At 54.8% G+C, this 27,044-nt stretch overlaps 1 protein-coding gene across 2 annotated transcripts in view; it reads left to right on the top strand.

The window, feature by feature from the left end:
- Positions 1-977: 977 nt before the first annotated feature.
- The window catches only part of CAND2 (cullin associated and neddylation dissociated 2 (putative)), a 30,990-nt gene continuing 4,923 nt past the window's right edge, over positions 978-27,044 (top strand). Inside the window, exons 1-13 of one of the 2 annotated variants that reach the window (XM_069484411.1) lie at positions 978-1,070; positions 6,280-6,423; positions 9,304-9,458; positions 10,165-10,288; positions 12,278-12,543; positions 13,955-14,060; positions 14,211-14,353; positions 16,091-16,383; positions 16,738-16,879; positions 17,258-18,760; positions 20,697-20,792; positions 23,730-23,899; positions 25,573-25,737. In XM_069484411.1, the coding sequence (XP_069340512.1) occupies positions 1,003-1,070; positions 6,280-6,423; positions 9,304-9,458; positions 10,165-10,288; positions 12,278-12,543; positions 13,955-14,060; positions 14,211-14,353; positions 16,091-16,383; positions 16,738-16,879; positions 17,258-18,760; positions 20,697-20,792; positions 23,730-23,899; positions 25,573-25,737 (3,375 nt within the window). In that variant the 5' untranslated portion in view covers positions 978-1,002. The remainder of the gene's footprint in view (positions 1,071-6,279; positions 6,424-9,303; positions 9,459-10,164; positions 10,289-12,277; positions 12,544-13,954; positions 14,061-14,210; positions 14,354-16,090; positions 16,384-16,737; positions 16,880-17,257; positions 18,761-20,696; positions 20,793-23,729; positions 23,900-25,572; positions 25,738-27,044) is intronic. The other variant, XM_069484412.1, reaches the window with a different exon arrangement.

The raw sequence follows: 27,044 nt of genomic DNA, 5'->3' as shown, positions 1-27,044 counted from the left end.
AGCAAAAAATAAAAAAAAAAAAAAATTAAAAAAAAAGAAGAAGAAAAGAATTTCTTTTTTCTTTTGAGACAGAGTCTCACTCTGTTGCACTGGCTGGCTAGAGTGCCGTGGCGTCAGCCTAGCTCACAGCAACCTCAAACTCCTGGGCCCAAGCGATCCTCCTGCCTCAGCCTCCTGAATAGCTGGGACAACAGGCACATGCCACCACACCTGGCTAATTTTTTTTCTATTTTTAGTAGAGACGGGTCTCACTCTTGCTCAAGCTGGTCTTGAACTCCTGATCTCAAGTGATCCTCCTGCCTTGGCCTTCCAAAGTGCTGGGATTACAAGTGTGAGCCACTCACTGTAACCAGCTATTTACTTATTTTTGACTTGTAAAAGTATATGCACTGACTCGTAAAATTATTTCAAAAATATCGTTAAATAGGGGGAAAAACCTTGTTAAACTGAATATTTAGTTTAGGGCCAAAGTATTCTGACTTCTAGCACCTTAAGACTAGTTTCACCTGTTTTTGAACATAACACAAAGGGAATCACGTAGTATGCATTCCTGCCGGTGGCTTCTTTTGTTCAATACAGTATCATGTTATGGCACACGGCAGTAATTCGTTAACTTTCATTGCTACGTAAAATTCCGTTTTGTGAACATACGACAGTTTGATTACCCATATGCTTGTGGATGAACATTTGGGTCGAGAGCCAGCACGCACGGGAACCGCAGGGAGAAATTGTCCGGTGATAAGTGGTGAGCTCCCCGTCTCTGCGGGTGTGCAAGCGGTGCAGGGCTGTCCGCGGAGTAGGGGTGGGGCCCCGGCCGAGACCCCCGCCCCCGGCCCCGCCCGCCCGGCCTCCCGCGGCGGCCACGGCCCGGGCGCGAGCGCGGGGCGGGGCGGGGGCTGCTATTTCTGTCCGCTGAGCGCAGCCCGCGCGGCCGGGCGGGGGAGGGGGCGCCGGCGCCGCCATCTTCGCTCCCGCCCGCTCGCCCCGCGGCGCGCAGCCACCATGAGCGCCGCCGCCTTCCACATCTCCAGCCTCCTGGAGAAGATGACGTCCAGCGACAAGGACTTCAGGTGCGCCCCGCCGCCCGGCCCCCGCCTCTTCGCCCCGCACTCAAGCCCTGGGCCTCCTGCCCTCCCGAAGCGCGGCCCATCCCCCACGGCCGTGCAGCTCGTGCCTCTTCTCGCTGCCTGGAGCTGCACCCCCGGCCCGCAGACCCCTCCCCTGCCGCGTCGCCCCGCGGGAGCTCGGCCCTCCCTCTCCCCTGACCACCCTGCTCCCCTCCGTGACTCCAGCCCCTGCCTCGTCCCGTCGCCCGCCGTGCAAGCCTCAGCCCTGCGTCTCGTCCCCCCTCGGAGGCCCAGCTCCGCCCCTCTGCACCCCTCCTCGGCCTCTTGTGCCTTCATTTATGCCCAGCCCTCGTCTGCCTGCGCACGTGGTCCCCCAGGCCTTCCGCTTCAATGAGCCCACCGTGAAGCCCTCAGCCCGAATGAACTTGGGGACCCCGGCGCCTGCCTACTCCTACCCCGTTGAAACCCACCCCTTCCCGGGACCTCTACCCGAGGCTGACTTTTTCACAGATACCCTCAGTTCTGTTCTCTTCTTTAAGTCTCGCAGACATGCGCCCTCCCCCAGCCCGGCCCCTCCTGGGATCCTCAGCCAGCCTGAAGGAGGGGGCTGGGCTGAGTCTGGCTTTGCAGGCACAGGCAGATGAGGGGTGGGGTGGGACCCTCTGTGTTTTGTGTGCCACTCCCTTTTTCCTTCTCCCCTCTCCCAAATCACAGAAGCACAGGAATAGAGCAGAAAAGAATGGCAGAAACATCTGGTCCAACCCTTCATCCTCTGGGGAAACTGAGGCCCAAGGAAGAGAAGGGGTGGGCCTGTGGTCACATGGCCAATTCTGGCCTGTGGGAGCAGAAAGGAGATCTTAGAGACCAGCACAGCCACACGCACTTACTGAACAATCTATCACTTTATCTCCATTTTACAGATAGGGCAGCCGAGGCTCAGAGGCATGAAGGGCCCAGGTGTAGTCACAAAGCTAGAAGTGGAGGACTTGGGGTCCAAATCTGGGCCAGTCTAATATAGAGGCCAAGATCCAGCCCCCTGACAGGTGAGGAGGGTAAGACCAGCGATCCATTCCTCAACACCCCACAAGAGCACCCTACGTTACTGGAGCCTCAGAGTCACAGTCCTGGCTTCAGGTCCTGGCTCCCATCACTTATTGGCTGTGTGACTATGGACAAGTTACTTAACCACTCTGAGCCTCTCTCTGCTTCTGTTTCTATAAAATGGGCATAATAACAGAATCCACCTCAGAGGGTTGGCATGAGGATGAAGTGAGGTAGTACATGTGAAATGCTTAGGTAAGTGGCTGGCACTAGGTACACTCTTAATGGACACTGTATGATTCTGTGCACATCAGAAATCTGCCATGCCCTCTCCCCTCCTAGGCCTTCACTGGGCAGTTCTTTGCACCCCCTCGACCTCCCCCCTTCACCTGCTAGCTCCTACTCAGGTGTCACCTCTTTGGATGCTCCTTGACTCCAGGCAGGGCTGGGCACCTCCCCTGAGCTCCCACACACTTCCTACCTCCCCAAGTTTCTGCTGTATCACTTCTCAGCGCGGGGAGACCCTGAGTTCCTGGACCACTGGGACTGTGCACTTCCTTTTGGTGCCCCAGAGCCTGTGCTTGGTACACAGTAGGCGCTTAGTGAATGTTTGCTGGGCCCCAGGCTCCCTGATGTGCATTCTACGTGTGTCAGTCTGTCCGTCTGCCTGGGTGGTAGTAATTGTTCTTCCTGTTCTCCAGAGGGGTGCAGTGACTTGCCCAAGGTCACATAGCGGCCAGTTGCTGAGGGGATTTGCACTGCTGTCTCTCGGGCCTCCGGTCCAGTCTCCGCAAGAGGGAGTCGGCCTGGCAGCTAGAGCCCGAGAAGCCCTTTCAGCCTGTCTCTGCCAGCAGCCTTGAGGACAGTTAAAACCACCCCACGCTTATGAGAATGGTGTCTATTTTTAAAGTTTAAATACCAGGAGGGCTGGGCCCTGCAGACCAGCTGTCCAGGCGCCCATATGGCCGAGTGTTTCAGCTGAGTCGCCTCTAGGGTTTCTCTGGAATGAAACTGAGAGTGTCCTCTGGTTCCTGGAGGGGAGCAGTGACTGCAGATGGGGGTCCCAGGCCGTGTGGAGGAAGCTTTTGATTGCTCTTTTTCCTGGGTCCTGGCTCTAAGAGCTGGAGGATCCTCTGTTACCGCTGAGGCTCCCAACAGGCAGAATAAATAAACTCAGAGGTGTTGCAGAAATTCCCACCTCATTTCTTGAAAACACAGTAGTATTGGTTGAGGAGCCAGGAGACCTGTCTGGTGGGCTGTTTCTTCTCCCAATCTGCTGTGTGACCTTAGGCAGTTCCTGTAACCTCTCTGAGCCTATCTGAGCATCTGCCTTATGCAAAGAGTTGGTTGTCCTATTAAAACCTCCAAAGGATGCTATGAATAGGGACAAAGAAAATTCTCATCTTAAGCATGGAAAAACTGAGGCCCAGAGAGAAGGAGGCAGTTGCCCCATGTCGCCCAGTTGATACAATAAATGGCAAGACCAGTATGCTTACTTAAAGCCAAACTTTGATGCTCAAGTGCTAATCCACTAAATCATATGCTTTCCCCCCTCCCATCCCACACACATATACAATATGGCCTTCTTTCTGAGAGCTCAGAGTCTGCAGGAACTCGGGGGTGTCTGAAATGCTGAGGCATATTTCAGAAGAACTGGTTTCTGAGTTCAAGTTTCTACATAGCTGTTTGGCACTGAGCTCTGTTAAGGGCTAGTTCTCTCCCTCCCTCCCCTTCTGCCCTCACCCTGCCCCCCAGGCCCTCTGCAGACCTGCTCTTTGCTGAGCCTGGAGTCCCAGAGATAAACCCAGTGGGCCCCTGCTCTCCGTGAGTTTGCAGTCTAATGCGGGTGATGCTCTGGTGGCCAAACTTGCATTGCAGAGTAAGAAGTGCTGTAATGGAAGGGTGCAGAGTGCTCTGAAAAGATTCTGCCTGGGAGGACCATTGTGCTTAGGGAGTGTGGGTGGGTTGCGGGGCAGGGTAGTTGGAGTCATCCCTGAGCTGGGACATTTGAGCTGGGTTCTTGACAGATAGATAGGAGTTCAACAGGTAGAGAAGAAAGACAGGGGCAGGAGGCCCACCGTGGGCAAAGTAGCACATCCCCTGGGTTGCTGGGCTGAGCTGGGCTCCCATGGATTGCAGCAGAAACACGGCTTGGAGATCTTGCCTGCCATCTCAGAGTGACCTCGGGCCTTGGCCTGCCTCAAATCCAGACGCCTTCTTTGACCTTACCTTGGCCCAGAGGTGGGCACAGTCAGCCCTGCCATGCCCCCCCTCACTGTCACTGTCAGCCCAGCCTCCTTCATTCTCTCAGCAGCTTGAGGCTAATTCAGCTGTTAAAAATAAATAGCTGTGACACCCACAAGTTCCCCAGGGAACATGCGGGCCACAGTGACATCAGCAGCAGCCTGAGCCTGAGGGCTGGAATCCCGACTGTGACAGATTTTGCCCCAGGAGGTGGGGGTAGGGCCCTTGGTTGAGTTACTCAGCCGTGTGGAAAGCAGGGCTGGAGGCTTTGCCGCTCTCTGGCCCCAGACTCATTGTGTCTCTCCACGTGGCCCTGTCCTGTTTTCTCTGCGAATCTCCACTCTCCAGAGCCAGGAAATGGGTGCAGTGGGCCTTGTGGGGACCTGGTGAACTGCTGAGAGGGCAGCCGGGACCTGACTCCAGCCAGTTATTGTCACCAGGGATTGTAGGTCCAGCATCTTCAGGTATTCTGTTCTCAGGAGAATCTGGAAGTCAGTATTCGTATGTCAGCTCTCCCAGTGTTCAAATGTTGATGAGTAATCTAAATTTTCAAAAACATTTACAAGCTGGACACAGCTGAGGACCACCAGTTTCAGACCTCAGCTCTGCCCTCTTAGTGTTGGCAGGAATGGTGCCCAACAGTCCCCCTCTCTCTCAACTCTCTGTGGACTGCCAGCTCAGACTTCGCAATTTCCAATGCCTGGAACAGGGCGTCGGGCTTTTGGCATCAGGTCACATGGATCCACCCACCTGGAGGTGGGTAGCCCTTGACTCTGGTGCCCGCCCTGGGTCAGGGAGCCAGCCAGCTATTGGCGCTGGTCTCCAAATATGCCCGTGGCCCATCAGCATGGCCCAGGGCAGTGATTTTCAAAGTGTGGTCCCTGACCCTCAGCATCATCCAGGAACTTGTTAGAAATGCAAATTCTTGGGCCCAGCCCAGATCTGGTGATTCAGAAACTCTAGGAGTGGAACCCAGCAGGGTTTAACAAGCCTGCGGGTGAGTCTGATGCCAGCTACAGTTTCACATCCACTGGTCTAAGGGCAGGGACAGAGTCCATTCTCTGAGATGGGATGGACGTGGCTTGGCCTCCTCCACCTGTCTGGTAGAGAGGCTTCTTGCCGACCCCTGACGTGGTCACAAGGGGTCTGTTCAACCTCTGGCATCCCTCTCCCAGCTGTTGTGAGATGGGGACGGTGTTGTGGCAGTGCCATTTACTGAGTGCTCACCACGTGTACAGACAACCTCATGAGGCAGGTCCTGTTCTCATCCCCATTTTTCAGACAGGTAAAGTAAGGATCAGAGAGGTGGCATGACTTGCCCAATCTCACATTTGCATAAATGGCAGAGGCAGGAGCCACTGACTCTGAAGCCCTAAGCATTCAGCCAGCATGCTGAGCCACTGCTAGTCTGCCACCGTATGGCAGTTGGTGTCACACATGTGCGTCTCCTTGTGGGAGCCCAGTCATTAGCTCCTTAACGGCAGGGATCCGTTCTGAGAGATGTGTCATTAGGCAATTTCACTGTTGTACCAACATCACAGAGTGTACTTACATAAGCCTAGATGCCTTGCCACACACCTAGGCTGCGAACCGGCACAGTGTGTTACTGTACCGAATACTGTAGGCCGAGGTAGCACAGTGGTGAGTGTTTGTTTATCTAGACATAGCTAAACATAGAAAAGGTACAGTAAATACATGGTATGCAGGATAAAAATGGCACACCTGTATAGGGCAGTTTTGTTGTAATCATATAGGGCCACTGCTGTATATGCAGGCCATCGTTGACGAGAACAGTTACGTGTTGCATGACTGTCCTTGCCCTTGAATCATTGTATCAAGGTCTATTTCTGGGGAACTCTGAGGTATTGTGCAAATCCACCAGGGCCCAGGAGCTGCTTAGCAATCCTCCTCTGCTCTCCCCGGCCAGGTTCATGGCCACCAGTGACCTGATGTCCGAGTTGCAGAAGGACTCCATCCAGCTGGACGAGGACAGCGAGCGCAAGGTGGTGAAGATGCTGCTTCGGCTCCTGGAGGACAAGAACGGTGAGGTGCAGAACCTGGCTGTCAAGTGGTGAGTGTCGACCTTGGCGGGACGGAAAGGTGCCCAGCCTGGGGTGGGAGCGCCCCAGGGGTCCCTGCCCCTTTGGGGTACAGCCTCTGAGGGGAGAATTGCTGAGCAGCTCTTGCTGAACGGTGCCTTAGTCTGGGTTTCAAGAAGTAGATGCTGGGACAAGGATTGAAGTCTGACTGTGTTTGCAGGTATCACCAGGAAACACGGCAGAGGAGTAGGGAAGTGAGGCAGGGGAGGGAAGAAAGCCAGTAAAGGGTGTGTTGCCGAGTGACCACTGGGGACCCCTGGGAAACAGTATAGGACATGCTCCTTGGAGTTTTCCCGCCCACAGAGTGTGGGAGCTGGGGTATTAATGCACGTGCTCTCTGTTAGTCATTGCTTGAGGGCTACTCCTGGGGTAGGAAGGAGCGTTATTCACTTCCTGGCCCTTCCAGCCGGAGAAAGCCCTCACACAGATGCCAGTGCTGGCAGCCGGAAGGTCAGGCTGACATGCACCAGAGAGGTAAGGGGCGAGGGGTCATGGGATTGGGGAGGTCCCAAAAGCCTCAGCCCTGGGCATTGTGAGGTCGTGATCCTGAGACCTTGGCTAGTTACCTCCAGAGTAGGACAAGTGAGACCGGGTACGTGCAGGGCACATGCATGCTTGTGTGGGGGGTGGGCAGGGGACTTGAGAATGGCAGGGGTCAAAGGTCCACAGGGTGAGAGCATTGGGGCACTGCCTCTCAGACCACCCTGGGAGCCGGGCCAGGCGTTCTTCTGGGGCATGTTGATGAATTGCAGCTGGATCCCAAGAGCAGAGGGAGTTCAGGAAAGGGTTTTGTGCAGAACGTGACATACTCAGGTTTGTGGTCTGGGAGTGTCTGTCTGGCCATGGAGTGGACACAGGGTGGAGTTGTGGTTTCCCACCAGCAGAACCAATATCCCTTTTTATAACAAGTAGTTTATAATACCCTTTTCCCATTATGAAGTGAAATTTATGCATAATAAAACCTACCTGTACACATAATTACCAAACAGTATATATAATGTCCTAACCTGTAACCTAAAGGAAAAACAGAGGGAACATAGTTTATAGTAAGGTAGTGTGTGTTTCAGTACGTGAATGCCCAGGCACTGTGACAATAGAAATGGTGATAAAATTATGAGAAGCCTGCGCCCAGGTGTGAACTCCGTAAGCAGAAGTGGATGTAGGTAGGGGGCGCTGGGGACTCAGGTATCGCAAGCGGCATTGTTCTTAGTGGTGAGATTTTTTTAAAGTGATAACCATCTTCCAGTAAAGTTTTGAAGAAAACAAAGTACAATCTTCCTTTAATTTTCCTGATTATTGCATTCTTGGACAATCTAGAGTACAGTATATTAAAGCAGTGCAGGCCAGGCATGGTGGTTCATTCCTGTGATCCCAGCACTTTGGGAGGCCACGGCAAGAGGATCATTTGAAGCCAGGAGTCCAAGACCAGCATGAACTAATATAGCAAGACCTCATTTCTATAAAAAATTAGCCAGGCATGGTGGTGTGCACCCATGGTCCCAGCTACTCGGGAGGCTGAGGCAGGAGGATCACTTGAGCCCAGGAATTGGAGGTTGCTGTGAGCTATGATGACGCCACTGTATTCTAGCTTGAGCAACAGAGCGAGACTCTGTCTCAAAAAAAATAAATAAATAAAAGCAAAAAGTACTTTGTATTTATATGTAAAATGAAACGTTAGACTCAGATAATTATATAAAGGCTTTTTGCCCATATGAATGCCCAGTGGGATATTAGAAAGTCTTGCAGGACACGGACAATGCTGTTTTGCAATATTGTCTTTTTTTTGTTCCTGCTCCCACCATCAAAGCCAGAAGTGCCAACTCAATAGTTACATGACCAAGGCCCCCCATGAATTGCCATAGCAGTATCACCCCGACTGGGGACCAGTGCCACAGGAGGTAGGAGGGAGGGCTCCGTGATTCCTTGGATGGAGGAAGAAGTCCAGGGAGCCAGGGTTTGAATACAAGTATGCATCACAGTCACCTGGGGCCCTTGTGGAAACTGAGAGGGGAAAGAGGAGGGAGCTGGGGCAGAAGAATGAGAGTCCAGCACCTTGGAATCTGTATTCTGATTCACACCAACGTCTGAGAACCACATGTTTAGGGCAGAGGTTCTCAGACTTGACTGCATGTTAGAGTAACCTGGAGAATTTTAAAAAGTTTCACCATCCAGGCCACACCTGAAACCAGTTAACTCAGACTCTGAGGGCAGTGTCCAGGTAAACATGTTTCAAAGGCCCCAGGTGATGGCAGTGTGCAGGTGAGGCTGAGAACCAGGGAGTCTAGTGCAGCCATTTTAAACTCTCATGTGCATTCAAATCACCTGGGGACCTTGCGGAACTGCAGATCCTCGTTCAGTAGTTCTGGGGAAGGACCTGAGACTCTGCACCCCGAACAAGTTCCCAGGTGATGCTGATCCGGACCAGACTTGAAGCAAGTTTCCAAGGCAGAGGGTCTCCAAGTGTGGTCCCTGGACCACCATCAACTGGGAACTTGATAGAAATACACAATCTCAGGCCCCGTTGGCCTCCGGGATCTGAAGCTCTGGGGCTGGGGCCCAGCAACCTGTGTTTTCCGAGGTCCTGGGGAGTCTGGTGTAGGCTCAAGTGTGCGAACCATTGTTTGGCCATCTACTGAGATGCAAAACATAGGAATGTAGGTTTGGCAGGTGCCAGGAATGATGTCGGCATAGCCAGAGGGTAGCTCTCTTTGTGGCAAAACAGAGGGTCCCCTTCTTGACTGAGGCCTTTTCCTCAGCACATGTGGCCCTAGGACATGAGGGGACATACGGGGGCAGCCTGACTCAGGCTGAACCTGGGGCTTTTGGACTCACCTCCCTCCCTCCCTGCTCAGCCTGGGTCCTCTGGTGGGCAAAGTGAAGGAGTACCAGGTGGAGACCATCGTGGATGCCCTCTGTGCCAACATGCGGTCAGACAAGGAGCAGCTCCGAGACATCGCGGGCATTGGCCTCAAGACCGTCCTCTCAGAGCTTCCACCTGCAGCCACAGGTACCCAGGCCCCTGGGACTAGGCACTGTTGTCATTTGTCCTAGTTTATGGTTAAAAAACCTGAGGCTCAGAGAGGTGAAAGGACTTATCTAAAGTCACTCAGCTAGTAGGTGGCAGAGAATTCAGACCCAGATTTTAAGTTCATGGTTCTGTGTCATTTAGGAATGCTTTTAGCTCAGGTAATGAAATCTAGGCAGTGGCAGTTTAAAGGAATAGGGGGTTTTCTCACATGCTAATTCTGGAGGAAACAGCCACTCCATTTCTGCAGCAGTTCTTTTAGCGGCTCAGTATTGACAAGGTTGAGGTCACTTGTCCGTGTCTCCTCCCCCTTACAAGAAAAGCACGTTTTTGCAGAAGCCCCCAGAAGACCTCTACTTACAGAACTGGGTCACCCGGCCACTCCTAGCAGCAAGGGAGGCAGGAAAGGAAGTGTTTAACTTTTCTCACCTCCCTAGTGGAAGTGGGCAAGGAAGAAGGGGCCAGCCCAGCAGTTCCGCCATTGAGTCCTCAGCTGTCCTCGCTGTCTCCTGTAGTTTGGTTGGACTCAAGGTCAAACCTTGGCCCACTGGCGCCCTGGCTTCCCTGGGTCAGCGGGATTCCCAGGGTGTGGGCCCGGGAACACAGCCAGAGCAGAGGCAGGCCAAAGGTGGAGGCTGCCATTCCCCCAGGCCAGGGCCTCATCCTGCCTGTCTTGTGCTCTGCGCAGGCTCCGGGCTGGCCATCAACGTGTGCCGGAAGATCACGGGCCAGCTCACCAGTGCCATCGCCCAGCAGGAAGATGTGGCTGTGCAGCTGGAAGCCCTGGACATCCTTTCTGACATGCTGAGCAGGTGCAGGAGGCCCCCCTGGGCAATGAGGAGGAGGGGCTGCAGGGGGACCGGGAGGGACTCTGATCCACAGAGCCAGCACCTGCTGCACACCAGGCCTATGCTCCGGGCCCCTTAATCATCCCAGCAGCCCTGCAAAGGAAAACTTGATTGTCACCATTTTACAGGCTCTGAGAGATGACATGGGCTGCCTGAGGTCACACTGTCTGTAAAACTTCCCACAACTTGAGCACCTACTCTGCAGCCAGAAAAATGTCAGGTGCTGGACTAGTGTTGGGCACACGGAGTTGGATCAGTCTCAGTTGCTCCTAGGGAAGGGTTACAGACACATATATAACTGTTGGCTGGGCACGGTGGCTCATATGTGTAATCTCAGCACTTTAGAAGTCCAAGGCAGGAGGATCGCTTAAGGCCAGGAGTTCAAGACCAGCTTGGGCAATATAGCGAGACCTCCTCTCTACCAAAAAAAAAAAAAAAAAACCACAACTAGCTGGGAGTGGTGGCCACCATTCCCAGCTGCACTCCAGCCTGGGCAGCAGAGCCAGATCTGTCTCTGAAATAAAATAAACTGTGAATGTAGTCAGTACAACAATAAGGATAAGAGCATGGCTGATAGGAGCTCACAGGAGCTCCCCAACCCAGCTGGGGGTGGAGAACCTTCCTAGAGAGGGTCCTGCTAGAGCTGAGCCTTCGCTGGGTGAGGGGGGAGCAGGACTTAGCCAGGTTTGTGTAGCGTAAGGGGAACCCTGAAGGGGAGACTGCCCCAGCCCAGAGGGGAGAGGCGGGAGAGGACGCGGGGCACCACAGCATGCCTGGAGAGGCGAGTGTGGAGAGATGAGGCTGGAGGGCCGGGCAGGAGCCTTTGTGTGTTTCACAGTGGTCTTTCTGCGCTGTGGAGAGCAGTTGGGAGGGACTGAAAGGGCAGGGGACTGGTTAAGAGGCTTCCGTAGGCAGGGGAGCTCGGGTTGTATTTAGGAGGTAGATGCCACAGGACTTGGAGTGGGCGAGAGGGGCAGAGACTTGAGGATGATCCCCAGGGTCTGCCCTTAGTAGCTGGGGGGAAGGACAGAGGGGCTGTGGTGGGTGGGGTGCGCGCTGGGAGCAGGAGAAGCACACTGTGGGGAGGCAGTGGATTCAGTTTGGGGCGTGTTGAATTTGAGGAGCCCGGGAGGCACCGGCTCAGCCATGCTTCCCATGAGGGCAGGTCCCAGGGCCAGAGTCTGCCTTGCTCACCCCAGCTTCTGGAATAGCCCCTGTCCCGTAGTAGGTGAATGAACAAATATAAAAATGAAACCCTCACCGGGAGAGGAGTATGTGTGGGCTGGACATAGAGATCTGGGTGGGTGAGGGCAGTGAGTTCGTGTGGACTGAGAGGAGAAAAGGCCTCAGGACGTTTATGGGACAGAAGAGGTACAGGCCTGTTTGAAGGTGGGGATAGAAGCTGCTGAGGTGGGCAGGGGGCTGTGTCCTGTGTGTGCAGAAGCCATTCCCTGGTGTTGCCTCGTCTTGAGCCCAGACCTCAGCTTATCCGAAGGGCACTAGGGAGCCATGGAAGGAGTTAAGCAGAGGAGTCATGTCAGAAGTAGATTTTAGACCACTCCGGTCTCAGCGAGGAGGATGAACTTGGCGGTGGGGGTGCAGGGGTGGTACTGGGGCTAGCCCTGGACTCCCAGGAAATCGGGACACCCCCACTGGAGCCCCCACACCCACCTCCTGTCACCACCAGGCCTTTTCCCCAGGCTGGGAGCCTGGACAGCTGGGTTCAAGTCCTGGCCTTGCATTTCTTGGCTTAGTAGCCTTAAGAAGTCACTTTCTCTCTCTTTCCGTTTTCTCTCGTGTAACAGTAATAAGTAATTCCTCCTCACGGTTGCAGGGCATCTGTTTTCCAGGGGCCATTGGGTTGTCACAGTTCTGGGGAGGATGGGGAGCGGGGTGCCTGGCTCGCGCTGCCCGGCGGGTGGGCCCGGCCTGACGCCCCTCCGGCTCCCCCAGGCTGGGAGCCCCGCTAGGCGCCTTCCACGCCAGCCTCCTGCACTGCCTGCTGCCCCAGCTCAGCAGCCCGCGCCTGGCCGTGCGCAAGCGGGCGGTCGGGGCGCTCGGCCACCTGGCGGCCGCCTGCAGCACCGACCTCTTCGTGGAGCTCGCTGACCACCTGCTGGACCGGCTGCCCGGCCCACGTGCGCCCGCCAGCCCCGCCACCATCCGCACCCTCATCCAGTGCTTGGGCAGCGTCGGCCGCCAGGCCGGCCACCGGCTCGGTAAGGGGGCGGGGCCCTGGTGAGGGGGCGGGGCCCTGGTGAGGGGCGGGGCCTGGGGTCAGCAGCCTCCTAGGCGAGGGGGTGCGGCTGAAGCTCCCTGAGCAGGGCCAGAGTGGGGCAGACCCTGGGCTCAGTGGCCTCAGCGCCTGCCGAGTGCAGGCCCTCCATGGAAGGGGGTTGGATCAGACCCTTCTGAGACCTGGAGGCTTGCGGGTTATTATAATTATAAATCATGCCACTAAACTGTTAAATAAAATATGATGTTGACAATTACAGTTTAATAACAACCCGTGAGCCAGGTTTGGATTTTTGAAAAACTATTGGGGGATAATGTATATACAATAAGCCACACTATTTAAAGCATACAGTTCAGTGTTTTGTGACCTTTGCGTATACCTGTGAAACTACCACAACCAAGATACAGAACATTTCCATCACCCCCAGAAATTTCCTTGTGCCTCTTGCAGTCTGTCCCTCCTTCTGCCTCACCCCCGGTAACTGCTGATCTGCTTTCTGTCACTATAGATTAGTTTTTTGGAAGTACAAAGCTGCAGTCAGGTTTGAATTTATCCTCAGACACCTGGAGTTCTAGGCCAGAACAAGACAGTGTGGATAGTGTTGGCCCAAAGTCAGCCCCTTCCAACCCCTGGCTTTCTCACTGCAAGGGGACACTCCAGCCAGCATGTCTATACCCTGTCCTACCACCCCAAACAGCAACCAGTACTTGGCCACCCTTGGGAGTGGCCAAGGAAAGAGGCCTGAACAGGCTTGGACAAGCACTCAGGATCAGTTGGGCAGGAACTCGGGTCCCGAGTACCTAGGCAGAGCAGAAGCTAGAAGGGGCGTGCTAGGGGTCTCCAGGTCAGCACACCCCTTCCTGCACTGTGGGAAAGGGCTGTGGCTGGAGAGAAGCAAGGGTGGGATCCTTTAAAGCTTGGGGACCAGTCAGGGACCTCTCTTGCCTGGTCTATTAGGGCAGTACCCGCCTCCCCCCATCTCCCATCCAGGGGCTGACAACCTAGTGTAAGAAATAAGGCAAGGACATGAGTAATGGTTTTAATAACAGATGCTACTTCCTGCGTGTCTACTCTGTGCCAGGACCAGGACTAAATTATTTATCTGTATCATAGTTAATATTACTAATTTTCACAAAATCCATGCCCAGGAGGCATTGTTGTCCTTAATGTGAAGATTAGTAGACTGAGGTCAGAGAAGTGATGTGACCTGCCAAGGTTCCATAGTATATAGGTGGCAGAGTCAGGGATAGAACCCACATCTGGTAGACTGTGAAGACTCTGCGTTGAATTTGCAGTGGTCAGGGTGGCAGATGCAGGGACAGAATGATTGCTGTGGGCTAGGGGAACCCTAGGAGAGATCTGGCCTGGCTTCAGTGACCCACCTGGCCCTGCAGGGGCCCACCTGGACCGCCTGGTGCCCCTGGTAGAGGATTTCTACAACCTGGATGATGATGAGCTCCGGGAGTCCTGCCTCCAGGCCTTCGAGGCCTTCTTGAGGAAGTAGGTGCAGCGGGGTTGCCTGGGGATTTCTTGGGAAATTGGTGGGGATGGGAGCCTCAAGGCAGTAAAATCTCAGGACTCACGCTTGGGCCCTGGCCCCCACCCTGTCCTGCCTGGATCCAGCAGAGCCTCCCCTATCCTGCCCCACAGGTGTCCCAAGGAGATGGGCCCTCACGTGCCCAACGTGACCAGACTCTGCCTCCAATACCTGAAGCACGACCCCAACTATAACTATGACAGTGACGAGGATGAAGAGCAGATGGAGACAGAGGATAGCGAATTCAGCGAGCAAGGTGCGTGGATGACATGTTGTCAGGGTTAGAGGGTGGAGGTGGGCACAGCCTTCCCCAGATCCCCCAGCCAAAGGCAGGGCAGAGGCCACATTTGGTGCCCCTGTCCTGCTGCCAGGCTCCAGCCCCACCCACTCGGACTGCGCAGATCACCATGATGACAGTAGTAATCACTGTCATTTATTGAACATCTACTGGTGTTCATGTTCCTTACGATAGCTCTTAAAAACAGGTATTATTATCCCCATATTTCAGACAAGGAAACTGAGACTGGGAAGAGATTTGCCTGAGATAACACAGCTAGGAAATGGCATAGCTGGGACTTGGAGCCAGGTCTGTTGGACTCCGCCACCTCTCTGCTGCCATCTCTGTGCCCTTTTATTAAATATTAATGGTTCTTAAGAGATAATGCTTTTAACTAAGGAGAGGGAAGCTCTGATGGTGGGCTGGTAGGAACTGACAGAGAGAAAGATATTTGGATGGGGGTTGGCCTCCGTGGTTCCCTTCCTCCTGTGCCTGTGGTCCTGTCCGTCACTCTGATGGATTTCTGGGGCAGAGATGCCCCTAGACTGGAAGGCAGGGGTGTTCATGAAGATGACACACTTAGGGCCTGATGGGGTACTTGGAACAAGATGGGATGGTAGGAGATAAGATTAGACAGGCATATTGGGGCCTTGAATGCCAAACCAAGGAGTTTGGACATTTTCTTGTTGGTACTAGAGAGCTATAGATATTTGTTTGTGGGTAGCTTAGGGTGCTAACAAACATCAGTGCATCAGAGGGGATGTCTGCTTAGCTGGCCAGTGGATGTGGCCCACTGTGGCCTGTCCAGATGCAAGTGCTCTGGGAGTCTGAATTGTCAACAGAGTGGCATGGTCAGGTACATGTTGGCCTCTGAGCCTGTCCTTTGGGGTGCTCCTGGTTAGGATCATCCCCCTCAGAGCCTCATGTGTCTGTCCCAGGCGATATGGGTGGATGTCCTGGGCCTGAATCTCAGCTCTGCTGTTTCCTAGTTGTGTGCTCTTGGGAGAGTCTCACCCTCTCTGAGCCTTAGTCTTATCATCTATAAAATGGGGCTTAATGGCACCTTCATTTCTCACATGGTGGTAAAGACTTGATGAGCTCTTGCTTCTCCGGGGAGCTTGTAGAGTAGAAAGCCACACAAAGCGAGCATTTCCTTAGTATTAATCCTGCTTGGAAGCCTTTGGAATCGGAGCCTTTGAGAGCCGGGGCTGGGGCAGGGAAGAGGCCAAAGGGAGGCCCTATCACCTCTCCCCTCTGGAATCCCAGTAAGTGAAGCATCACAAGCCAGTCCTGAAACCAGAGGGTGGGTCTTATGCCCAAAATGGATTCTCTGAGTCTTCACTGAAGAACTGGCAGTCAGTTTTTTCCCTGGTATAGTCAAAACAAGGGTCCGAGGCAGAGAGGGGCCCTGGTTCAACTCCACGCTGAACTCCATTTCCCTCACTTGGGGCGGCCACTTCTCTCTAAGCGCCAGTTTGCTCATCTCTGTAATGGGGAAGTAATCCCGTCTCACAAGGTGGTCGTGGGGCTAAAGTGAAATTGTGGATTTGATGTTTATAGCGCCATACGCAGCACACAGTAGGTGTTCCTGGAAAGGCAGGGACCGTAAATACTGCTCATCCGGAGTTGAAGCGCAGTGTGCGCTCCCTCCCCTCCCCTGAGCCACTCCCCTGTCCTGGGAGACCAGGCTCCATGGGCATCTTGTTCCCGCTCCAGAGAGTGAGGATGAGTACAGTGACGACGACGACATGAGCTGGAAGGTGCGCCGGGCAGCGGCCAAGTGCCTGGCCGCCTTGATCGGTTCTCGGCCCGACCTGCTGCCCGAGTTCCACTGCACCCTGGCACCTGCGCTCATCAGCCGCTTCAAGGAACGTGAGGAGAATGTCAAGGCCGATGTCTTTGGGGCTTACATCGTGCTACTGCGGCAAACGCGGCCCCCGAAGGGATGGCTGGAGGCCGTGGAAGAGCCCACCCAGACTGGCAGCAACCTCCACATGCTGCGCAGACAGGTGGGCATGCCTTCGCCCCTCACCTGCCCGGTCAGTGTCGCTGGAAGCGCATCTGGGGAGAGGGCCTAGCTGAGGAAGGGAAGGGGCCCGTGGGGTGGGACCAGCCAGACTGTCTGGGTGACCTCGAGCTAGTTACTCCATCTCCCTGTACCTGTAAAAGGGACACAGGAGGAGCACCTGCCGCTGAGGGTCTGTGTGTGGTCATGAAGTGCCTGGCATAGAGCGGGGGATGAGTGCTTGGGAGACGTCCTCCCCACACCGGCGTCCTCCCGGGGATGTGCCTGGGCAAGGTCCGTGGCAGTGGGGGCTGGGGAGGTTCCCGGGTGGTCCCTGACTGCCTGCACCTGCACACAGGTGCCGCTTGTGATCAAGGCCCTGCAGCGGCAGCTTAAAGATCGGAGCATCAGGGCCCGCCAGGGCTGCTTCAGCCTTCTGACCGAGCTGGCGGGCATCCTCCCTGGCAGCCTGGCAGAGCACATGCCCGTGCTGGTATCAGGTAGGCTGGACTACAGCCCGGCATCTGCTGTTCGGGGCCTCTTCCAGAACCCAGACCCCAGCCCTGAGTTGAGCCCCTAATCCCCAAGAGAAACTGGGCCCCAGTCCCAGGCTGAACCCTAGGCCAGCAGCCTACATGGCTCCCCACTGCCTGTAGTGAGAACAGGCTGGGTTCCAGGCCCTACTTCCTGGTTTCACGTGGGTTTCCCCAGCCTTGTATCCGTTGGCCCTGGCCACTGGTCAAGCACTGACTTCTTAGAAACTTCTGCATCAGAGCTTAGGCGCTTCAGCCCAGCACCTGTGGTTCTCCAGTTGCTTCTGGGGAGGGCTGTGTTGAGTCAAAGTCCATGGCCACGTAACCTTTACACCCACCCTGCAGGCATCGTGTCCTCGCTGGCCGACCGCTCCAGCTCCTCCACCATCCGGATGGATGCCCTGGCCTTCCTGCAGGGGCTGCTGGGCACGGAGCCGGCTGAGGCCTTCCACCCACACCTGCCTGCCCTCCTGCCACCTGTGATGGCCTGTGTGGCCGACCCTTTCTACAAGATTGCCGCCGAGGCCCTGCTGGTGCTACAGGAGCTGGTGAGGGCCCTGTGGCCGCTGGACAGGCCTCGGATGCTGGACCCCGAGCCATATGTCGGAGAGATGTCCACGGCCACCCTGGCGAGACTCCGTGCCACTGACCTAGACCAGGAGGTGAAGGAGCGGGCCATCTCCTGCATGGGCCACCTCGTAGGTCACCTAGGTGACCGACTGGGGGATGACCTGGAGCCCACGTTACTGCTCCTCCTGGATCGCCTGCGGAATGAGATCACCCGGCTGCCTGCTGTCAAGGCGCTGACACTGGTGGCCGTGTCCCCACTACGGCTTGATCTGCAGCTCATCCTGGCTGAGGCACTGCCCATCCTGGCCTCATTCCTGCGCAAGAACCAGCGGGCACTGCGGCTGGCCACGCTGGCTGCCCTGGACGCCCTGGCCCAGAGCCAGGGACTCAGCCTCCCACCGTCTGCCGTGCGGGCCGTGCTGGCTGAGCTGCCCGCCCTGGTCAATGAGAGCGACATGCATGTGGCCCAGCTGGCTGTGGACTTCCTCGCCACGGTGACCCAGGCCCAGCCGGCCTCTTTGGCGGAGGTCAGCGGCCCCGTGCTCTCAGAGCTGCTGCGGCTGCTGCGTTCGCCCCTGCTGCCAGCTGGGGTGCTGGCGGCCACTGAAGGCTTCCTGCAGGCTCTGGTGGGGACCCGCCCCCCGTGTGTGGACTATGCTGAACTCATCAGCCTGCTCACTGCGCCTGTTTATGACCAGGCTGTGGACGGTGGGCCAGGTCTGCACAAGCAGGTGTTCCACTCGCTGGCCCGGTGTGTGGCAGCACTGTCAGCCGCCTGTCCCCAGGAGGCGGCAGGCACAGCCAACCGCCTGGTCTGTGATGCCAGGTCACCCCACTCCAGCACGGGGGTCAAGGTCCTGGCATTCCTGTCACTGGCCGAGGTGGGTCAAGTGGCCGGACCCCGCCCCCAGCGGGAGCTGAAGGCAGTGCTTCTGGAAGCCCTGGGGTCGCCCAGTGAGGACGTGAGGGCTGCAGCCTCATACGCGCTGGGCCGCGTGGGCGCCGGCAACCTCCCCGACTTCCTGCCCTTCCTGCTGGGGCAGATCGAGGCCGAGCCCCGGCGGCAGTACCTGCTGCTGCACTCGCTCAGGGAGGCCCTGGGGGCTGCCCAGCCCGACAGCCTGAAGCCCTACGCTGAGGACATCTGGGCCCTGCTGTTCCAGCACTGCGAGGGTGCCGAGGAGGGGACCCGGGGGGTGGTGGCCGAGTGCATCGGGAAGCTGGTCCTCGTGAACCCTCCGTTCCTTCTGCCTCGCTTCCGGAAGCAGCTTGCCGCAGGTAGGGGCACAGGCCTTGGCAGACAGCCCAGCTCGGAGGTGGGCGGTTTGCCCCTGAGCATCCAGGCGGCTCCCAGAATGAGCTATTTAGTCACTGGGCACCGGAGTCACGGTATCTATGGGATAGAGGCAGAAACACAGGGTTTCCTGAGACTTGAAAGCTTCCTCCTGTGGGACCCTCTGGGATAGAAGGGATGAGGTTTTTGGTGTCCCTACAACGAATGCACGTACAAGTTCTATGGTGCCGTTTTCATAATCGTTGGTGAGGACAGGCCTCATGCTTTAGGCAGGAGTTAATGAAAGCATCTCTCTGAGGGGCCGGAGACTGTGGCCTGCAGACGGGCAGCTCTCTTGGGCTAGCTTGAGCCAGGAGCAAATGTCAACGTAGACTGGGATTGGATGACATGTCCCTGGGGTTTGGAGAGGGCCAGGCAAGAAGCAGGGGCAGGTGTTTGGGCTTGTCTTATAAGGACACGTCAGGGTGTGTCACAGTTCTAGGAGGTAGAAAGCAGGCACAGGGGGTCGGGGGGCTCTTGGGCAAGTGAACATCCCCAGGATGAAAGGCCTCCGGGCTTCGAGGGCTCGCGGGCCCCTCACGGATCGGTAGACGTGAATGCAGGCAAAGTGCTTGGTGCACTGTGGTACTGCAGGAATGAATGCCGAGTGCATCAAAGGCCGCCAGTGCTGCTGGGTGTGTTGTGGTTACAGTCAGGGCCTCAGCACCGCATGCGCAGGAAGGACACCGTGGAGGACGTCATCTGTGGCATGGCACGAGGCTCCAAGTATCTCGAGATGAGGAGGAGCCCTGCTTTGTCTAAGCACCGATTTGTTTCTGTCCTACTCCCAGTTGAACCAGCTATCTGGTCACGTTGCGTTTTTACCACCAGCTGCTGGGAAGCTTAGAGCCAAATTAGTGGCCTGCTTCTAGCAAGTTCCTGGGACTTCCTGGTTGGCACTCTGTGCAGCCCTGCGTCCCGGTCCGCATCTCACCTCCCTGCCCTTAGTTGTCCTTGGCCTCTTTCCTTCTCTTCAGTTCACTTCACCCTGTCCCATCCTCATCAGCCCCCCAGGTCTTCTGGGAGCCAGTCAGGGTGGAAAGAGAAAGAGGAAAAAAACCAACAGTCTGAATTCAGTAGCTCTGTGCTCATTCACACCTAGCACCAGATCGGGAGCTTTTCTCCCCGTGAGGCTGGAGCCCATGCGCTGCGGTGCTGCGTGCGGGACAGGGACACCCCACCCCGCTCAGGAGACTCAGAGGCATGTGGGGTGACTGCCCAGTCACTTCCTTCGCCATCAGGGGGAATGTATTCCCTCCCTCCCCTCAGCTTCTGAGAAAGCGAGCCCCAGAACACGGTGGGCGAGTTCCCATCACCGAGCGAGCCAGTGTGGGTCTGATCTGCCTCCTGTTGGAACCCCTTGGCCTGCAGCCTGCCTGAGGCCCAGCCGGCCCTGCTTGCAGAGCTCCGGCCGGGAGGAAGGCCCAGCAGGGACGTCTGCCTCTGCCGTGTGGCCTTAGACGTGAACTTCTCTGAGTCTCCCTCTCCTCATGTGTAAAGTAGAGATTAATCATTTTTATTAATTAGTTAAAGTAATGTTATTTTATTATTATTAATTAATAGGATCATCCTGAGGATTAATTGGGATAATGTGTCTGAAAAATTTAATGCAGTCTCGAGGCCTAAAAGAAGTGTTTTTGAGTGGCCACCGTCCCGGGTTAGCGGGTCTCCGCTTGCGTGCTGCAGCGTGGCTGCCCGAGACCTGGGAACAGTTCAGGGGAGGTTCACGGCTGCCGAGGGAACTGGTAGCATCCAGTGCCGCAGAGATGGGAAGGGGCGGAGTCCTGTCTTCCACAGAGGCAGAGGAGAGCCTTGGCGCCTTCCCACCTGTGAGCGTCGGGACGGCCCCTGCCCCTTCCTAAGTCGCCTCCTACCCTGCAGGTCGGCCACACACCCGGAGCACTGTCATCACGGCGGTCAAGTTCCTCATCTCAGACCAGCCCCATCCCATCGACCCCCTCCTGAAGAGCTTCATTGGTGAGCGCCTCCTTGCCACCCCCACCACTGTTCCGTCCCCCCACCCAGGCCTTGAGCTTGGGCTGATGTTTCTTAGACAGTGGCCGAGGGGAATTGCAGACCGGGGAGGATACCTGGCCGCCACCATGGGCCCCTGCCTCCCCGCTGCCATGGAATCATTAGGCGAGCCGGCTCGCGCTTCTCACCTCTGAGCCTCACTTTCCTGGTCTGTCAAATGGGTGTGAGCAGCTCCTGTGCATCCTCCAGGGTTGTCTTGGAGCCCCATGGGCTGCTGAGGGAGAAGGTGCTCCACACCCTCTCACACGCCTTAGCTTTTGCAGGCACCAAAGTGAGGTAGGGAAGAGTGGCTCCCCTGATCGTCCCGTCTGGGGTGCCTTCTGGGCTGAGGAGCCCAAGCAGCCTTCACTGGGAGGAGGCTGAGCCTATCCCCTGGGGCTCTGCAGGACCAGGTTGTTCCTAGATAAGGCAGGCCCCTTTCCCCTTCAGAGCTTGGAGCCTGCAGCCTTAAACTGGGCCACCCCAGAGTCTCAGCCGTCCTCATCCAGGCAGGGCAGCCCCATAGGTGGAGAGAAGTTTTGGAGCCCACCAAACCAGGTTGGAATTCTGGCTCTGCCATTCCCTGCCTGTGGGAGTGTGGACAAGTCATCTCATCCTCAGCTATAAAATGGGGGCGCTGATCCCCACCTGCCAGGGCACCATTAAGTGAGACCAAGGGGCCAGCAGCTGTGACCACAGTCTGAATTGGAGAACTGTCCAGAAGCTGCAGCAGTGTCATCAGCAGCAATGTCATCCCGTGGCCTGTCCCTGCAGGCACACATAAGCCCCCGCCCTGATTTCCTCCATCGTGACTGAGCCTTCCTTGGCTGGCACCTCCAGGGGCTTCCACCTGGGTGTTTCCGTTTTGCTTTAGTGTGTTTGAACTTCTTTTTTTTTTTTTTTGAGACAGTCTCACTCTGTTGCCTGAGCTAGGTGCCATGGCGTCAGCCTAGCTCACAGCAACCTCAAACTCCTGGGCTCAAGCGATCCTCCTGCCTCAGCCTCCCAAGTAGCTGGGATTACAGGCATGTACCACCATGCCTGGCTAATTTTTTCTATTTTTTGTAGAGACAGGGTCTCGCTCTTGCTCAGGCTGGTCTCGAACTCTTGACCTCAAGCAATCCTCCCGCCTCGGCCTCCCAGAGTGCTTAGGATTACAGGCATGAGCCACCATGCTTGGCCTGTCTTTGTTTAATCATGATGCCCAAGATTGTCTCAGATTTAGCTCCTGGGAATCCTTCAAGCTGGATCCTGGGTTCTGTTGATGTGTTTCTACCATTCTGTGAGCATACCTTGCCTTGGGGCACAATAAGATGCTCCATACTCATCTTGAACCTTTCCTGCCCTGGCTCTGGACTCAGCCATTCCTTCAAGGAGCCCTGATTGCTTCTAGTGGACAATGGTATTTAGAATCCAAGATCTGGACGCCAGGAGTGCTCATTGCTACTTGGGTGTCACTGCTTCTGGGTCTTCTCAGCAGACAGAACTAGGAAACGTATGTATGCACGTACACAGACAGACACTTACATTGTACATGTGTTTATACACACACTTACACCTCTCTCTCTTTCTTCCCTCTCTCCCTCCCTCTCATTTTTTCTGTCTTTCGTCTGTCTACCTACCTGCCCGACTATCTTGCAAACCTCGGGTTCACAGCTGCCCCTGTTGCATCCGCACCACAGGGTCCATTCTAGCCTTTCCCCTTCCCATATCCCTACTCCCTTCTCAGGGAAAAACCCAGCTGTCATTATCTACAAAATATTCATTTTCTTAATCCTGAAATTCACAGAAAGTAGTCTGAGAATTGCAGACCCTATCTCTGTGCAAAGTTAGTCTGTGTGTGGAGTTATTTTGTCTTTAGCCAGAGGGCAGCTAGTCAAAATACTCCATGTGGAAGTGGCTTGTGTTAGTTGTTTTTTCCTTCATAACCTGGGTGATTATGTTGATCTTCTTAAATACAGTTAGTTGTTTTCCGCCTAGGGATCCCCCATCCTTGATTTTACTTATTTATTAAGTATATAAAACGTTAGCACACTTCTACAAAGCCTAAACTATATGTCATAGTTCGTTTTCTGCTGCTATAACAGAATACCACGAACTGGGCAATTTATGAGGGGGAAATTTATTTCTCATAGTTCTGGAGGCCGGGAAGTCCAACAGCGTGGCACCAGCACCTGGCGCAGGTCATCTGTGGCAGGAGGGCAGAAGGCAGATGTGAGCACAGGAGACAGAGAGACAAGATGGAGGCCAAACTTATCCTTTTAACAGGAGCCCACTCCCATAATAACCCACTCCTGTGGTAGGGGCATTAATCCATTTGTGAGGACTCCACCCCCATGACCTGATCACCTCTTAAAGGCCCAAACTCTTAATACCATCACAGTGGCAATTAAATTGCAACATGGGTTTTGGCAGGGACATTCAAACCATAGCACTATACATAAAGGTATACTTTGTGAAATGCTGTGTGACTCTGTTTAAGTTTCTTTACCTCTCTGGTCTTCAGGAGCCTCATCTGTAATATCAAGTTAACATTTGTAGAGTCCTTGCTCTGTGCCAGGCATTCTGTGTGCTTTTGATGCATATTACCACGTTTTTAAAGCCAAAAACAGTCCTACAGTGTAGGTACTGGTATGACCCCCATTTGACAGATGAGGACATTCAGGCTGTCCAGGGTCCCATAATTAAGTGGTAGAGCCTGGCTTGGAAGCCAGGCCGGCCTTGAGCCCGCATCCTCATCTGGGCTTTGAAGGGCTGCTATGTCTGGCACAAAGTGGACTCTCAGAACACGTACACCCACGTTCAGCCAGGTCCGCACAGCTCACAGTCACCAGGTAGTTGAGGGAGGTGGTGTTGTGTTTTGGCTGTGGGCCCCTCACACCCGTCTCGTCCTGCCGCCAGGAGAATTCATGGAGAGCCTGCAGGACCCAGACCTGAACGTGCGCCGTGCCACTCTGGCTTTCTTCAACTCGGCCGTGCACAACAAGCCCTCGCTGGTCCGGGACCTGCTGGACGACATCCTGCCCCTCCTCTACCAGGAGACAAAGATCCGCCGGGACCTCATCCGAGAGGTGAGGAGCAGGGCCGGGAGCTCTGGGTACAGTCCAGCCCCTTGCTGGTTGCCTGCTTTGGGAACTCGGGGACACGCCTCTCGTGCCTCACTGGTAGGGCTGTGGCGAGGACCAGGGTAAAGCTCATCAAAGCAGGTGCTGGGGCCACATGGCCTGGGTCAGGTCCTGCTCTCCACATCCCAGCTGTGTGACCCCTGCCAGGGCAGCCTAATCCTCTCTGAGCAACACGAGGACAATAACCGTGTCTGCATTGTGAGGGTGCTGCAAAGATTAATGGGTTCAGGCCTGTCGGTGCTCAGGATGCTCCCGGCACACGGCGGCTCTCGGTAGGTGCTGACGTTCGGCAGGTATTCACTGGGCACCTGCGCTGAGCCCGAGTGCCCGGACTCAGTTGGACCAGACATGTCTCTGCCTCCAAAGAGCTCATCGTGGCCTCCTAAAGGAGACAGGTGCCCACTCTGCTGATTACAGACAGTCTCCAACTTAAAGTGGTTTGACTTACTATTTTTCAACTTCATGATGGTGCGAAAGTGATGGGCATTCAGTATGCTCCTCAGCGTACGATGGGGTTATGTCCAGATAAGCCCATCATAAATCGAAAATATTGTAAGGGCCAGGCGCGGTGGCTCACGCCTGTAATCCTAGCACTCTGGGAGGCCGAGGCGGGTGGATCGCTCGAGGTCAGGAGTTCGAGACCAGCCTGAGCAAGAGTGAGACCCCATCTCTACTAAAATTAGAAAGAAATTATATGGACAACTAAAATATATATATATATACAAAAAATTAGCCGGGCATGGTGGCGCATGCCTGTAGTCCCAGCTACTCGGGAGGCTGAGGCAGTAGGATCGCTTAAGCCCAGGAGTTTGAGGTTGCTGTGAGCTAGACTGACGCCACGGCACTCACTCTAGCCCGGGCAACAGAGTGAGACTCTGTCTCAAAAAAAAAAAAAAAAAAAAAGAAAATATTGTAAGTTGAATACGCACTTTCAACTTACAGTATTTTCACCTTATGATGGGTTTATTGGGACGTAACTCCATTGTAAGTCGAGGAGCATCTGTATTTAACTTATTTAGAGCCCACTGGGTGAAGTAAGGATTTATTTAAGGGGGGAGAGATTAAAGGTGATTTAACAGCTAAGTTATCACACAATGTAATAAAAAGGTCTGAACCACCTGGCAACACCGAGGAGAAGCAACTCTATTTAGACAGCTTGGAACAGTTTCCCAAAAGAGGGGGCATTTGAGCTGGGCTTTGAGTGGTGAAAAGGAGTTTACCATTAAGAACAAAGCCTCGTGGTTAAAAGCTTCAGAGAGACCTGGGTTTTTCATCCTGGGTCAGCTGCTGAGTAGCAGCAGTGTCCTGGGCGAGTTAATTCGCCTGTCCGAGCCTTGGTTGATGATAACATCTGCCTCCCAAGGCAGTTGTGACGCTTGAGTAGGACGTCCTCTGTCAAGCGCAGCGCCTGGCACTCAGACGGTAATTGTCATCACTGCTGTTGTCACCTGGGGGAAAGGGCCCGGCAGGCTGAGCAAAGGCACGAGACTCGAGAGTGTAAGGCACGATTGGGGTTCAGCACAATGTTGAGCAGAGGGTGGGGTTTGTAGCAGGAACTAGGAGAGCTGTTCTTACACCCGGCGGCCGCACCCCACTTCAGTGGTTTTTCCCTCCCGTAGGTGGAGATGGGGCCCTTTAAGCACACGGTGGACGACGGGCTGGACGTGCGGAAGGCGGCGTTTGAGTGTATGTACTCGCTGCTCGAGAGCTGCCTGGGCCAGCTGGACATCTGTGAGTTCCTGAACCACGTGGAGGATGGGCTGAAGGACCACTATGACATCCGGGTAGGACCGAGTCCCCTGCCTGACCCACGCCCACCCCATGCCAAGGGACGGCCAGGCACCACTGGGCCCATGCTTGTTTGTCCCTGCTCTCTACTCCAGGACCCCCCTGAAAATAGCCGCTTGTTGTTTTGTGGTAAGAAAAGGGACCCATGTCTGAAAGCCCTTCGGTGGCAGCGTACACACCGCAGGACGGCTTGGCAGTAACTAGAAAAATTTTAAATCCCCAGACATTTTCACCTTTGACCCAGCATTTCCATCTCACCTCATTTGACCCATGTGCAAAGCCTCTGGGCTGACGGACACGTGTGTGAGTTTTATGTGCGAGACGGCTCTTCACAGCCCTCTGGGAATCGGGAGAAGCTGGCAGCGACCTGCGTGCCCGGCCGTGGAGAACTGGCCAGGGAAACGGGGTGCCCGCCGCTGTGGGTGGCTGGCAGCGCCACAGAGTGGGCTGGGTCTCTTCAGGTCCCGACACGGAACAGCGGCAAGCCCCACTGCTGCATGACAAGAACTGGTTCTGGAAGTTTGGGCCATTTTGTTACCAGAGGGAGCGAGGCTGGGGCTGGTGGGGCAGTGAGGAGACTTAGTTTTCATCTTATATCCTTCTGTATCATTTAAAAAATTTTTAAAGTTTATTCACGTATATAATAGTAATCCTTTTTTATTATGGTAAATATACATAACACAAAGTTCACCACTGTCACCATGGTTAAGTGTGTTCAGCGGCATCAGGTACGTTCACACTGTTGTGCGGCCGTCACCTCCGTCACCCCCAGAACCTCTCCATCTGCCAGACTCAGCTCTGTCCCCGCTCAGCGCTGTGCTCTGTGCATCTGGCGACTCCAGGAACCTCTTGGAAGTGGAATCATACGGTATCTGTTTGTCCCTTCGTGACTGACTCGTTTCACTTAGCATAAAGTCCTCAAGGTCCATCCACGTTGCAGCAAGTGTCAGAATCTCCTTCCCTTTTAATGCTGAATAATATCCACTGTATGGACAGAGCACATGTTGTTTATCCATCATCTGTCGAAGGACATTTGGGTGTTCCCACCTCTGGCTATCGTGAGCCATGCCGCTGTGAGCTATAGGTGTGCAGATATCTTTTTTCAAATCTTTTAAGTATATACCCCAGAAGTGGACTTGCTGGATCCTATCATAATCCTGTGTTTAATATTTTTGAGGAACCACCATACTGCATCTTTTTAAAATATATACTGTAAGCATGAGTCACTTTTTTAAAAAAGTATAATTTCCATTTTATTTTTTTCCAAAGGATAGTTTTTCTTCGGTCCTCAAGGGCTCAGCTC

The sequence above is a fragment of the Eulemur rufifrons genome, chromosome 10 (genome assembly GCF_041146395.1).
Source record: "Eulemur rufifrons isolate Redbay chromosome 10, OSU_ERuf_1, whole genome shotgun sequence".
NCBI lineage: Eukaryota > Metazoa > Chordata > Mammalia > Primates > Lemuridae > Eulemur > Eulemur rufifrons.
Note: the sequence above shows the minus strand (reverse complement) of the source record. Positions and strands in the feature narration are given on the sequence as shown.